This window comes from Diorhabda carinulata, chromosome 2, assembly GCF_026250575.1.
Source record: "Diorhabda carinulata isolate Delta chromosome 2, icDioCari1.1, whole genome shotgun sequence".
Lineage (NCBI taxonomy): Eukaryota > Metazoa > Arthropoda > Insecta > Coleoptera > Chrysomelidae > Diorhabda > Diorhabda carinulata.
This window is the reverse complement of record NC_079461.1, coordinates 10,518,455-10,531,590: the sequence shown is the minus strand read 5'-3', so window position 1 is coordinate 10,531,590 and position 13,136 is coordinate 10,518,455. Positions and strand designations below refer to the sequence as shown.

General features: G+C 31.3%; 2 protein-coding genes across 2 annotated transcripts in view; both read right to left on the bottom strand.

Moving 5' to 3' along the window:
- Positions 1-9,231, bottom strand: part of LOC130903512 (limbic system-associated membrane protein-like) — a 1,047,744-nt gene extending 1,038,513 nt beyond the window's left edge. Inside the window, exon 1 of the mRNA XM_057815654.1 lies at positions 9,087-9,231. The gene's annotated coding sequence lies outside the window, so the exon portion shown is untranslated. The remainder of the gene's footprint in view (positions 1-9,086) is intronic.
- Positions 1,051-13,136, bottom strand: part of LOC130903514 (facilitated trehalose transporter Tret1-like) — a 134,468-nt gene continuing 122,382 nt past the window's right edge. Inside the window, exon 3 of the mRNA XM_057815662.1 lies at positions 1,051-1,310. Coding sequence (XP_057671645.1) covers positions 1,249-1,310 — 62 coding nt within the window. The 3' untranslated portion in view covers positions 1,051-1,248. The remainder of the gene's footprint in view (positions 1,311-13,136) is intronic.

Below are 13,136 nucleotides of genomic sequence, written 5' to 3'. Positions count from 1 at the left end.
AAATTCTCATTTCTACTTTATAGCTTTGTAACATGTCAAAAGAACGATGGCAGAGATTTTTATATCTCTTATTAAGACTTATAAATAAACGTCTAAAAAGTAAGAGTTCCCAAGACCACATCGGTCTATTGAATAATCAACCTCCAACATTTGAAAACGATGAAATAAGAAACGCTTTTCGCATCAGTGAGGATCAACAGTCGTATTGCATTGGATGTAACTTATAACTTAGCTCCTAGCATTTATGAAATAATAAATCTTGATTCTAAAACCAACACCTAAATTCTAATTTCGTAGAGTACTATACAATCCCAATAAATTATTTTGTAGAACCAAATTTTTGTTCGCAGCCCCAATTAACTCATAATAATTCTTCCCACACTTATGAACTTGGCTTGTTTCTCTATCTCAGCATCACTCACCTCAATAAATAAGGGTATTTTATGCTCTAACTTTTACACTGAATAATTTGAAACTCCAGTCAGTTTGGAAATTCTACTTAATGTTTCTTCAAGCCTCCCTCTGTGGCAGGCAAACGGTTAAATTGTTCGTAAAATTCCCTTTCCTTAAATTTCAATTACTCAACCGAATGTTTTCCTCCATAACTTCTACGCCATGCGTTATTGAAAAAGAGGGTTCATTTTCCTTATTTTTACCTACCTTTTCTATGGATGACATCTCAGATCCATTAATAGCATTTCTCATGTTACTACAGACATGCTCATCTTTTTTTCACCATAATAACTCTATACTACGGCAAACAAACACGTGAAATTTGTGAAGATTTCGTCAAAAATAAATTTTTTGAAGGTAGCTTCAAAAGCTGATGCTAGTTACAATTTGTAACTAGCATCTAGTAACTAATAGTTATTTTTGCAACAAGTGAGTGTAGTAATACTTTTTTCATGAATTCCTACGAGTTAAAAAAAGTAACTGTACTCAAGAGTTTCATAAAAAATTTTTTCTACCTCCGTAGATTTAAATAAATTCGGCAAAACTTTTATCAATTTTTATTTTGTAATAGAATTATTAAAAGTACAACTGTGAGCGGTATTAATTTGAAATGAAGAATTTACATTACTATTGGTACTTGAATTGGCAGCATTTAACGAGTTCAATGAAATAACATCGTCTATAGTTGTATTAGTACTTATTGGATTGTTGGTAGGATCGTGAAGATTTACAATGTTGTTGGAAGTCGTACCAGTAGTTCCCGTTAAAATTTTCAGTATAGTAACGTGTCATTTCTTACACGTTACTATACTTTTTTTCACGCTTTTTGACCAATTCAGAAATTATCTTCTTTATAACTGCAAATAAATAAAAAAAAGTGAATAATACACGTAGAAAAAAATAGTTAAAATTAATTTATTTTATTTTTGACAAGACAAGTTTTGACAGGCTATAAGGATAAAAGTATTGATGATATCTTTATAAAACAAAGGCGTAAGGAAATTCTGAAATATAAAGATTAAAATCACCATTTTGAGATCTATTAACTAATTCTTACGGAGTAAATCGTTTGAGTCCACGTTTCATAATACGTTGCGACACTAGGTTTTTAGCAAATCTGTTTGGATGCTTATTACTATAGTTTTCACTCAACTTTTTGATTCCTTCTTTAACATTCAGATCACGAGCGATAGACATACACTAAAAACCAAGCAGTATCGGTGATTACTCTGAAAGATTTTGCTTGCAACCTTTCGATAATTTCTATATTCGAGTTTGATGCCAAAGCCCTCCGTATGACTAGATTGGATTGAGAATGACTTTGTATATCAATACCTTGTTCTCAAGAGATAGCTTGGAGTTTCATCCGATAATCAATTAAATAGTAGGAAAAACAAACAACTATTGGCCAGAAGAAAACGGAAATAGAGCTCAGGTATAAGCAGAAACAGCTCTTTTCGATTGTGGATATATATTTTTTTGGTTTCTTTTTTATTCTTAATTTAAATATGGGAGTGGACGGATACAGCTGCGGCTGCATTATTCCCCATCATCGGATATAATTTTAACAATTAATTGTAAAATGCTTGGTTCAACCTCAGTTCGAATAGCCAACCTTCGAAACATATAAAAACGAAGAATTAGTTAGAACTTAGAGAAACTACGAACATATATTTCAGTGTTAACAAAATTTTTTGTTGATGCATCAAAAACAAGAATAATCTGAACAAACTTGATGCAAAACATTCGGGAGTGACTAGGTGAAAATCATCAAACACGCCATTAAGAACTCATGATTTTCGAATGTATAATTTCGAAAAAATAATTAAATATAATTTCTGATTCCATAACTTTGAAGGCCTATAACTCAGAAAAGAGCGATCTTATGAGAAAATTTTTTTGTATGGTACAACATTATTTTCACGTCATCTACTCATCTTGATTTTTTTGCATCAAGTACCGAAGCACCCTGTATGTAACAATACAAAATTGAAGTATTCGTAAGTAATCTGAAACTAGGAAGTATGCTTTTTGATACGACAGGTTTTTTAACTGGAAAAATAGCATTCAAACAATGGGAGGATGTGATGAAATTATCATTTATTCATTCCGTATTTCCAACAGTTGCTTGTCAAATTAATATAAGCTCCAAGAAAACAGATGGCAACTAGCAGAACGTTCTTTTTATTACCTAACTCATCTAAATTGTTTGGAAGTGATATTTTTCTACTTGTGAATTCCAAGATTTCCACAGATGAATTACTAGTTGATGCTGTTACTAATTTTTCATTTTACTCGAAATCTGAAAAGCTTGAGTGATTTGTTTCCTTGAGTTTCATTCTAAGATGATATTTCATCTGTCACTGCTTCACGAAACGATTTGTAGCTTGTTGACGAATAATTTGAGTTATGCAATTATGTGTCGTGAGTTAATTGCAAGCAAGACGAACAACAATTTTTGTCTTTGTCTGTTTCAATTCTTTGAAAAACAAATAATAATTTTTGGCTGAACTTTCAACGTTTTCAAATTATGAAATTGGACTTCCAAAACAATGCAACTCATTATGTATAGGTAAATTCAAACTTTCTCATTTGAAATATAATAAATTTTACATTTGCACTGAAATATTTAATAATTGATTATTTTCCATTAGCACTTATCTACATCACTGGTTTCTAGCAAATGAAAGGATTCTATTGTCTTCCTCAAATATCTTTCACAACATTATTTCTAGGAGTTATTTCATAAGAGCTCATTTGACTGAAATATTTATTATAACAATTCGTGCATAATAGTGTTTTGTAGAATTTGGGGTAAATTATAACAAGGCTTTATCAACAAATCTTTCATATCCCCCAACATAAATGATAATTAAACGGAGAACCTCACATCTTGGAAACCAAAAAAAAAAAATCCAACCAAACATACATTGTAAACAAAATGTCCTCAATTTATCAAAATGAAAATTATCTTCGATTTCTATTCTCAATTTCTAATGTCTCTTCCTCATTCAATAAATAATTATTTTTTTGTATTAGTTTTGACTGTCAAACGAAGTCAAATTCATGTGAACTTTTCCAAAAGTTGTCTTATTGAATGTTTGAGAAGGTTTCGTCTCTCTCATGTCCACCAAAGTAGGTATATTCTGTTATTATTCTGTTATTTCATAGTAATACGTTAACTTCCAGTTGAAATCTTACTACTACTGTAATATTTTCATCATTTTGGTTCTTCATAACACTCTCAGAGGTTTCATTTGAACGGTTAAATTGAAAATCAATTGAACAATATCGCTTTTTAACGCCTATAATCACAAAACGAACACTTTGGGGCATTAATATCGTCACCTTGGAAGGTAATAGACGTAACCCACAACATCTTGAACCAAAGGATCAGCACACAAAGATTATTAAGCTTAAAAAATTAAAGTTTTTGGTTTGTTGTTCAATTATGTTCAATGATAAAAAGCTAAAATTTTAGTATACGTTTATTTATTTAATTATCTTGTCAAGGTTTCAATAATTATCACCTATAAATCAGAATTTCCGACATTATATAGCATCTTACTGCCTATGACCACGAAAATATTTCGTAATTATTAGAAAGAAAGAAATCTTCTTTTGTAAACTCAGCATTCATTTTTATAGTCTTATTCGTACCACTCCATAAATTATTACTACTAATAATAGTTTGTGTATTTTTATTTACAATAAAACAAAAAACGATTTTGAAATGTTATTATTATTGCCTCAGATTCAGAAGTTGTGACAGGCGGATGGAATGATGCCTTTTTTTACATAGTTTTAATAAATTTTAGTTTTTCTTTATTCATTTTGGATTCGGATTTGGTATATTATGAATGCTGGATTGATTCTGAAACTGTCGTCGCTGAGTATTTAGTGATTGGATTGTGCCTGTATATTGTTTTAGTGTTGCCTTGGGGATTCTGGAATCTTTAACTTTTAGCCAATTCACTTTTCCCTCATTTCTGGACAGTATTTTGTTTCTTATAACTTGGCTACTGAAATGTTTGAAATTCATAAAATCTGTATGTGCTATTTCAATAACCTCGTGATATGGTTCCATGGTCTTAGGTGTTCGGGATCCCATGCTCCAACTTTCGGCGTGAATACATCCACCTGTTTATCTCGAGCCGCTGTAGTGGAAACATACTTCATCTGATAGTGCCCCGATTCTATAAATTTTTGGATTATTACTGTTAAGGACAGCCGCAGAGAGACCTAGGTTTGTTGTCAAAAGACATATGCAACACATATATCTTTTGACTACTAAATTAAATAAAATGCATGCATTTATTAACTATTTTATGATATGTGTATTAAGTCGTTAGAAGATAATTTATTATGGGTTACTTCCATTGAATATCTATTGACAAAAATTATTTTGTATATTAATCGCATTTGCACGAAATTTGTGGAATACGATTATTGACTTTGATATATAAGTTAACAATAGTTATTTACGTCATAAGTCCGGGAAGTGATTAAGTACGAGATGTTTATGGACGAGGCGACGAAGGAGCCGAGTCAAGAATATTTAATCGAGTATCGTAATATTAACTTCACGAGCGTATATCGTAATATGTTTTTTTTTTAATATTCTCGGTTTTACATAGAAAGCAAAATTATATTAAAACTGAAATGTCATATTTGAGAATTTTACTCAAAAAAAGCTCCATTGATTATTCTCTTATTATTAAAAAAAATAAAAATTTACAGAAGTCACTAAGGTAACATTGTAAACAAAGGCAGACATTGAATTTTTGGAAATACAAAAAATATTTCTTGTAATAATTCAAATAAAATTGCTGCTGCTTCGAAAAGGTACGAAAAATAATAAGCGATATTTTGCAATTGGCGTGAGAAATACAAGGTGCTGATGAAAATGTGGCTTATTTTTTCATGTGTTTTTTACAAACATACTTTTCAAACTTCAAATTTTCAGTCTCTTCTTCTCCTTCTTCTTCTTATTTTAAGACTGTGTCTTGTGTTTTCAAAGAGGCAGCCTAAGTTGTGACTGCGAGGACCAGCTCTCATACCAGCGCTTTGGTGGTCTTCCAGGCGGTCTACTTGTATTGGGTCTCTCTTCCTTTGCGATTTTCGCCAGTCGATCGTTGTTCATTCTATTGACATGATCTCTCCATGCTCTTCTTCTAGTTCTGGCCCATCTCACTATATCCGGAACGTCACACATTCTTCTAATTTAATTGCTCCTTATTCTGTCTCTTAGTGTTTTCGGTTCACGGTTCGAAGGAATCCTGATATCCTAGATGCTGCTGTTGTTTGCGTTTTGACTTCTTGTTTCAAGTTCCTATTGCTCGTGATGTTAACCCCTAAATATTTAAAAGACATAACCTGTTCTACACTTTTATTATAAATTGTCAGTTTGCATCTTCTTGGTTCTCTCGCTATTGTCAAGGATTGTGTCTTTTGTTTCGATATGATCATATTGAATTTTCCTGCAACTGTTTCAAATCTGTGTAGCAGTTTTTGCAGATTATCCTCATCTTCGGATATCACAACCGCGTCATCAGCGTAGCAAACTATCTTAAACTCATGTTTTCCCATTCTGTATCCTCTGCCTGCCGTTTTGACTTCTTTTATGATTTCGTCCATTATAATGTTGAAGAGTATTGGGGTGAGACTATCTCCTTGTCTGATCCCCGTTGATACTGGCATTTTACTGGAGAGTTCGTTGTTTACTCTTACATATGTGCTATTTCCGTTGTTCATGTCCCGAATGATGTCTATTGTCCTTTGGTTTACGCCTCGGCTTTTAGTAGCTCAATGACGTCATGTAATCTCACTCTGCCAAATGCTTTTGTTAAGTCTATGAAGCACATAAACGCGGTTTTATTGTACTCAATGGCTTTTTCGGCAATCTGTCTTAAGATGAATATAGCGTCTATGGTTGATCTATTTTGTCTAAATCCCTGTTGTTCTTCGCTCATGCCGCTACTTGAGATTTCTTCTGCAATAATTTTTGTTAGTAATTTTGAAGTCGTGCTTAGGAGGCTGATCCCTCTATAATTATTTGGATCTTTCTTTTTTTAAAGACGGGGATCGTTATGCTTACTTTCTATTCCTCTGGTACTTTTCTCTGGTCGTATATCTTGTTGAACATGACATGCATTTGGTCTATTAATTCATTGCCACCATATTTAAGAAGCTCGTTATTAATGTTATCCAGCCCTGGTGATTTCCTATTTTTCATCTTGCGCATTGTTGCTTCAATTTTGTCTTTTGATATTAATTGTTGTTGGATGTCTTCTCCTTCCCCAGATATATTTTCTTGTTTCTGTTCTGTGGATTGGCTTGTTATTATGTCACCGTAGAGTTCATGGAAATACCTTTCCCATTCTTTTAACGTTATTGTTTTCGTGTGGATGTATTCATTCATTGGTCTTTTGATGTTCCTTATCATATTCCAGATCTTTTTTTGTCCCCCATATAAGTCGTTTTCCATGTCTGATGAGTATTTCTCCCAGAATTGTCTCTTAATCGTTTGTATTTCCATATTTGTCCTATTCCTCACGACTTTGTAATCAGCATATGTAATTGTTTGACTTCTATATTGAAGATATGCTTTCCTTTTTTCTTTTTTCTTTTTTCAGTCAAAACATCAAATAGCTCTTCATTATGATCTAAATACTCGATGGTGAATTTAATGAATATGGTTAATGAGAATGTGAACATTTCCCTTTACTCTAAGTTAATAGCTTTTTTAAATGAAAAGTAGAGACTACCATCCAAACCAGTCGAAGGTGCTAATGAGGGACGCACCAGACAAAGACTATCTACTGGTGAAAGTTATAGCATCAATTGGCATTGCCGAAGGTGGTCAAAGAGAAGACATTCATAATTTAAAAGTAAAAAGTTAGTGGTTCGTATTAATCACACGAAAACACATGTTCGACGGGTATTTACTGTAATCAACAACAATGCGGTGCAATATTTGGATGTGTTCAAAAAATATAAAAATTTGCGAAAACACTTTTCACTGAAATCACTTTTAATAGGCTACAGATAAGGAAAATGCATAGGTCAAAGAGCTAGAATACACACTATTGGCGGGGCACCTAAAAAACTTGCTGAATTCCTCAATCTTGAACATCCAGAAAAGTATAACGGACATTGCTTCAGAAGGACTTCGTTAACGCTGTTGGCCAACGTTGGGTTTGATATCAATGTTTTGAAACGACATAGTGGATGGAAGAGTTAACTAGTAGCTGAAAAATATGTGGAAGAATCCGTCGAGAGCAAAAAGATTATATTAAGAATGATACAGGTGGTGAAACTTTAGTACAAGTGTTAAACCAAAACCACACATCTTCCAGCATTATTGAAAATAAAGAAGTACATCCAGTAATTCCCAAAATAAATGTTTCTGGTAACATTCAAAAACTAAAATAAATGTTTGGTAATTGATGTTAATTGATTTTTTACTTCTAATTACGAGAATGGGAGAATTTAAGAGTACTGTAAAGTACAAGGAAATCGTGAATCATTTTCTGTACTAGAATTAGTACTTAGAAGAAGAAGAAGTCGATTTCTTTGCTGAAATTTCAATTTTTTCGAAAAAGTTGAGGTCTTATAATGAAATGCATTGGTATTTTTATAAATTTAAGTAATAAGTGAAAATATTTCACTATAGAGCAAATAAATAATTGTAGTCTACTTTCAAAATCATGATAATTATTTGAGTTGCTCAACCCAAAGTTCAAGTCAATATCTGGAAAAATTACTATTCTTTTAACAGAAATATATTTTTCCAATTTAACATCCTACATCTCATTAACGAATAGACTTGAACCTAATGCTCTGAATGAAAATATTATTTTCGTCTTCTAAATGTTTAGTTAATAATTTCTCTCATCTATACGGCAATTTTTAATTCAGAGAAAGATCAAAATTAATTTTATACATCTTCATAATAAGTAATGAAGCAGTTTGACTAGTTAAATTTTATAATTTTCTTAATTTTTCGCTTTTACTATGATGTTTTCAATTAACAATATTCTAACTTTCATCATTAGTTTCAAGTCTTCAATGTATATTTCAAAATGGAAAAAATAACGTAAAATGTATTCGTTCGAAGGAATTATTTTGAGATATTCGTTTCCAACAATTGACACTGTTCACGATTCATGCGATTTTTATAATATGAAGTAATCAAACTAGTTACTTATATAAATGGTATTTCGATTTTGCAAAAAAATAATAGTACCCAAATGCAGTTTTATTCATATGATTTGAGTGTAAAATGTTTATAGTTTTTGTTCGGAGCTGTCGACTGTCCAATTTTTTTAGTTTCGATTTAAATTTTATTAAATTTGTAATAGTAACTTTATTAAAAATTCATAATAAACATGTTGGAAAAATTATGAATTAACAGTACATATTATTTTGTTTGTAAATATTGGCATATATTAAATACGGTATTTAATCAAATATTCTTCTCATACAAAATAATACCGTTAGTTTTATTTGCAATTTCATTTCCAATAAATTATTTTTCAATTTTCATATGTATATGGTTTTCTCAACAAACTACCATTCAATCAAAATTTTATCTTTATTCTCTATGGATAAATAGTGTAAATTCAACATACGTTTCTATTAAACTTCCAAATAGAAATCCAAATTTGTGCAAAAAGTTTTAAAACAAATACGCAAACACTACGCGAAAGAGCGCGTTTGTCGCTTATTTTCAATTCAAAGGGCTCTACCTACTCCGTCGATAATCGCGAAGCAACTGCCGTTCGCTTCGTATTTAGAAATGTTAGAGTACGCACGCATGCGCTTATGTTTTTCTTTAACCAGAACCAATGAATATTTAAAATTGTCAGATACTTCATTGAGATTATCAAATGGATTAACTTACACCCCTTTTTAGAAAAAAAAAATAATGCAAATGAAGTCTTTAGGAGAAAGCCGAATAGGCATTTCAATTTTACTTTTGGGGAAGGTCAATTCGGGAAATATTGAATGTATCATTCTTTTTATTAGATGATAGTAAACCTCGACGATATGTATTTGATAATACAAGGTGAGTCATGAGGAGCTTTACATAATTCTACTATGTCTAGAGTCTCTCAGGATGGATATCATATGGCTACTAAAAAGTGCCAATTCCTCTTCTTTATTAATTTACATAGGGATTTGATTTGACCATAAATTAATTAGCTATAGTGTTTACACAGCTCCTAGTTTTATGACAAATTTTTATTAATGAACTCTACTAATTAATGTACATAAAAGAATTTTATTAAAAAAAAATTAGAACTTTTTTAATGTTAAGATATTTGTTATGGATAAGATTAGAACAAGACTTTATATAGTTATTCAGAGTTCTGCCAAGCCTAGCTGACTATACTTTAACCAGGCTTGGGCCATTATTGGTTTGCCAAGGCCTCATTTACCAGCGTTGGCCCAAGCTGGGAAATCCTACATGTGATTAGCTGAAATTCCAAGAGTGGCTTTGGAAAAATTGATTTTATTATTTATGTATAATATATTTTTGTAAATTAAATGAGTGGTTTTTATACCAAATAAATAAATGATGACAACGACATTTGCAACAAAGTTGTCTCATTTTTGTTTATTTTTCAGCGAATGAACTAAGTATATATCGTCGCTTATGTTCTAAAAAACTGATTTTTTATATAGGTGTTCCAGGTCTTGATGCAAAATGTAGTATATGGATGACGCAAAAATGATGCCGTGACATGAAAATTGTCCATACGGCCTCTTGTTTCTGAGTTATAGGCTTTTAAATTAGCGAAATCAAAACTTATATTTTCTAAATTATACATTCGAAAACTATGAATTTTTTAATAGATGATTACGTATATCCATGTAGTGTGTGTGATGGAATAAATAATTCCACACTACTATCTGAAGACCAGGGGAGGCTCAAGACCAATGGTTAACAATCCGTAACTTTTACAGGGACTACCTGTACAATCTAAAGATAGCAAAAACCAATTCTTTAATCCATTTTTCAACAAAACGGTACCCTTTGTTCAACTCGATTAAATTTATGGTTTAGGAGATATGCAGATTGTTAGACCTTTCACCATAAAGAGACACAAAACACTTACAGGAGGTATCAAAATAAATTTATTTATTCATTAGTTCTCTAAGAAATGTTTGATTTTTTTGATATCTGTTAGTGTTTTTAATAAATTACATTTATAATACATACTATTGATGATTTTTTGTATATCACAGCATTATTTACACAGCAACTACTCACTTCAGAATTTTTTGCATTTAGTTACGGAATACTCTGTACTTATGAATATTGATCGGTTACCATATTTTTATATCGGTTGTCTATAGGTGCATTTTTCGATTCTCTATCGAACGACATGCAAAAATAAAAAAAAGGTTTTTGTGACTTGAGTTGTTGAGTTCCTCATGACTTACACTGTATAATATTCCATTTCTGGACAATATTGTACTTCTAAGAGAAATTATTAATTCTATCATTATGTTAAATCTATAAATAGATATTTCAGAATCACTATTGACACAACAAAAAAAAATTGTATTCCATCGATGAAAAAACTACGACTCTGGCAAGATCGTATGCCAGTAATTTTTTCCTAAGACTAAAAGTGTTTGTTTGCTTTATCAATTGAGTACTCGAAAAACTTGAATTTTGCCAATGGTGTAGCGTTTAACTTTACCATGCCATTAATAACATAATCATTATCATCAAGTGGTTTTGCAAAATCGAAAATACGAAATATCAGAGAAGAAACTTGTTTGAGCAAATGCTAGTCGGCACTTTAAACAATGTTCCACTTTCGTTTCGTATAATACATTCTACATCGATAGCCCAGTATTTGTATACTGTATACCATGGGTTCACTTTACCTTGTTTTACTTACTGAGTAAGTTTAAAAATGAATCTCGAAAATTTCATAATGAGCATTGTTTGGATACTGCGAAAAATTATTATTGGCACGCGCGTTAGACAGCTAAATGTAGACTGTATTGTACTGGTAATAGTAAGAGTCTAAGCTATAGATAGGGTCATCCGTTCAATTTAAAAATACTTCGGTGATGTCTGGGTTTTGGTGAAACACTAGCTCGAATGGCGAAAAATCGTGATGAACACTGGATGTAGGATTGTTACAAAAAATGCCACCTAATCGTCTCAACTCGTTTGAGCCTTTTTGACGTACTTCTTATATATTCCTTTATTACTTTATTATTTATTCCACATAGTTTATCTATGACGAGCAGTTGAAACTTTGTGTCCATTTGAAGAAACAGTACCCATATACAATGCCTTTCCAACAAGGTGCCACACGACCCACTTTACTATTTAAAATTTTCAAGGGTGTGCTCATAAGACATAGGGGAGTATATTTTCATACTGGAAATTGACAATTTGAGATAAAAATCGACCTTTTTCAGGTTTTTTTCGCATAGTACATATTAACGCCAAAATTGAATTTATTCCCTACATATGGGCCTCATTTTCAGTTCCAATTTTCTCACAGCACCTGCAATATGAGTATGAACTCGTGAGCTCGAGTTCAAACATTGATAATGGCACTATGATTGTATCATATCATTCAAAAAACCACATTTGCGAAATCAAAATGTTCTATTCTTATGTTTTCGGTGACTGCCTTTGTGCTTCTATATTTAATTTCTGTTTTTTTCTGTATTAATTGTCGGCAAGGGTTTTTACAATGCGCAATTTATATAGGATCCCATTTTTATCCTGAAATTATGAATTAACACAACAATATATGTGTTATCGTGATACTCATGAGTGACAAAATGTAGGGATAAATTTCACCGCGATGAAAGAATTTAAAACGATCAGTTTGAATCGTGCTGTCAACATACGTTAAACTGATAAAAAAAATCAAATTTGTTGGTCGTTAAGTATGAATACATAATTTTCAAAGCTTTAATCGATGAGTATCTATGATAATCCTCTTGTATTGATAGGCATGAAAACTCCAGTAATCGATCCTACAATGCTGTAGAAAATTGAAATTGTCGTTTATAATTGTGAGAAAGCCATTTTTGGTTAGACTTTAAGCACTGGTGTAGTTTTATTGTATTAAAGATATTAGTTTTTCTTATTTATTATAGAATGAGAGTCAAATAACCAAAAATGTTTTTATTTGGTTTCTATCATTGATATTGTCAAATCTTGGAGAAGCACCCATCTGGCATGTACCCTTCAAGGGCTAGATAATTTTTCTATTAGGAAAATTATCGCACACAGCGAAATTAATACTATCCATTTATTTAGACCAAAACTGAATTCAATTAAAACCCAAATTATTTTTTTCTACTAATTTTTTATCCTGTATGTACTTTTTTTTAAAATATTCGCTTCTTATTTAAGAAATATAATCATATTCATAATTAAAATAACTCTACTAAAACTGTCGAATTATGTATCAAAAACTTCTTTTCAAGTTCAGGTTAGTATTGCTAGGGTGTATTACTATTTTTGTCAACTTTACAAAGTTGTTCCCTTCCATAGAAATTTATTTTCAAAGTATACATTTCATTAGATACGCTGAAGTTCGGAATTGAATTATTTCAAGAAAAACATTATCTTTGTGAGTAACCTATAACTTTCTTTGTATTTCGATTGAATTTGTAAAAAGTTGGGGGAGTTC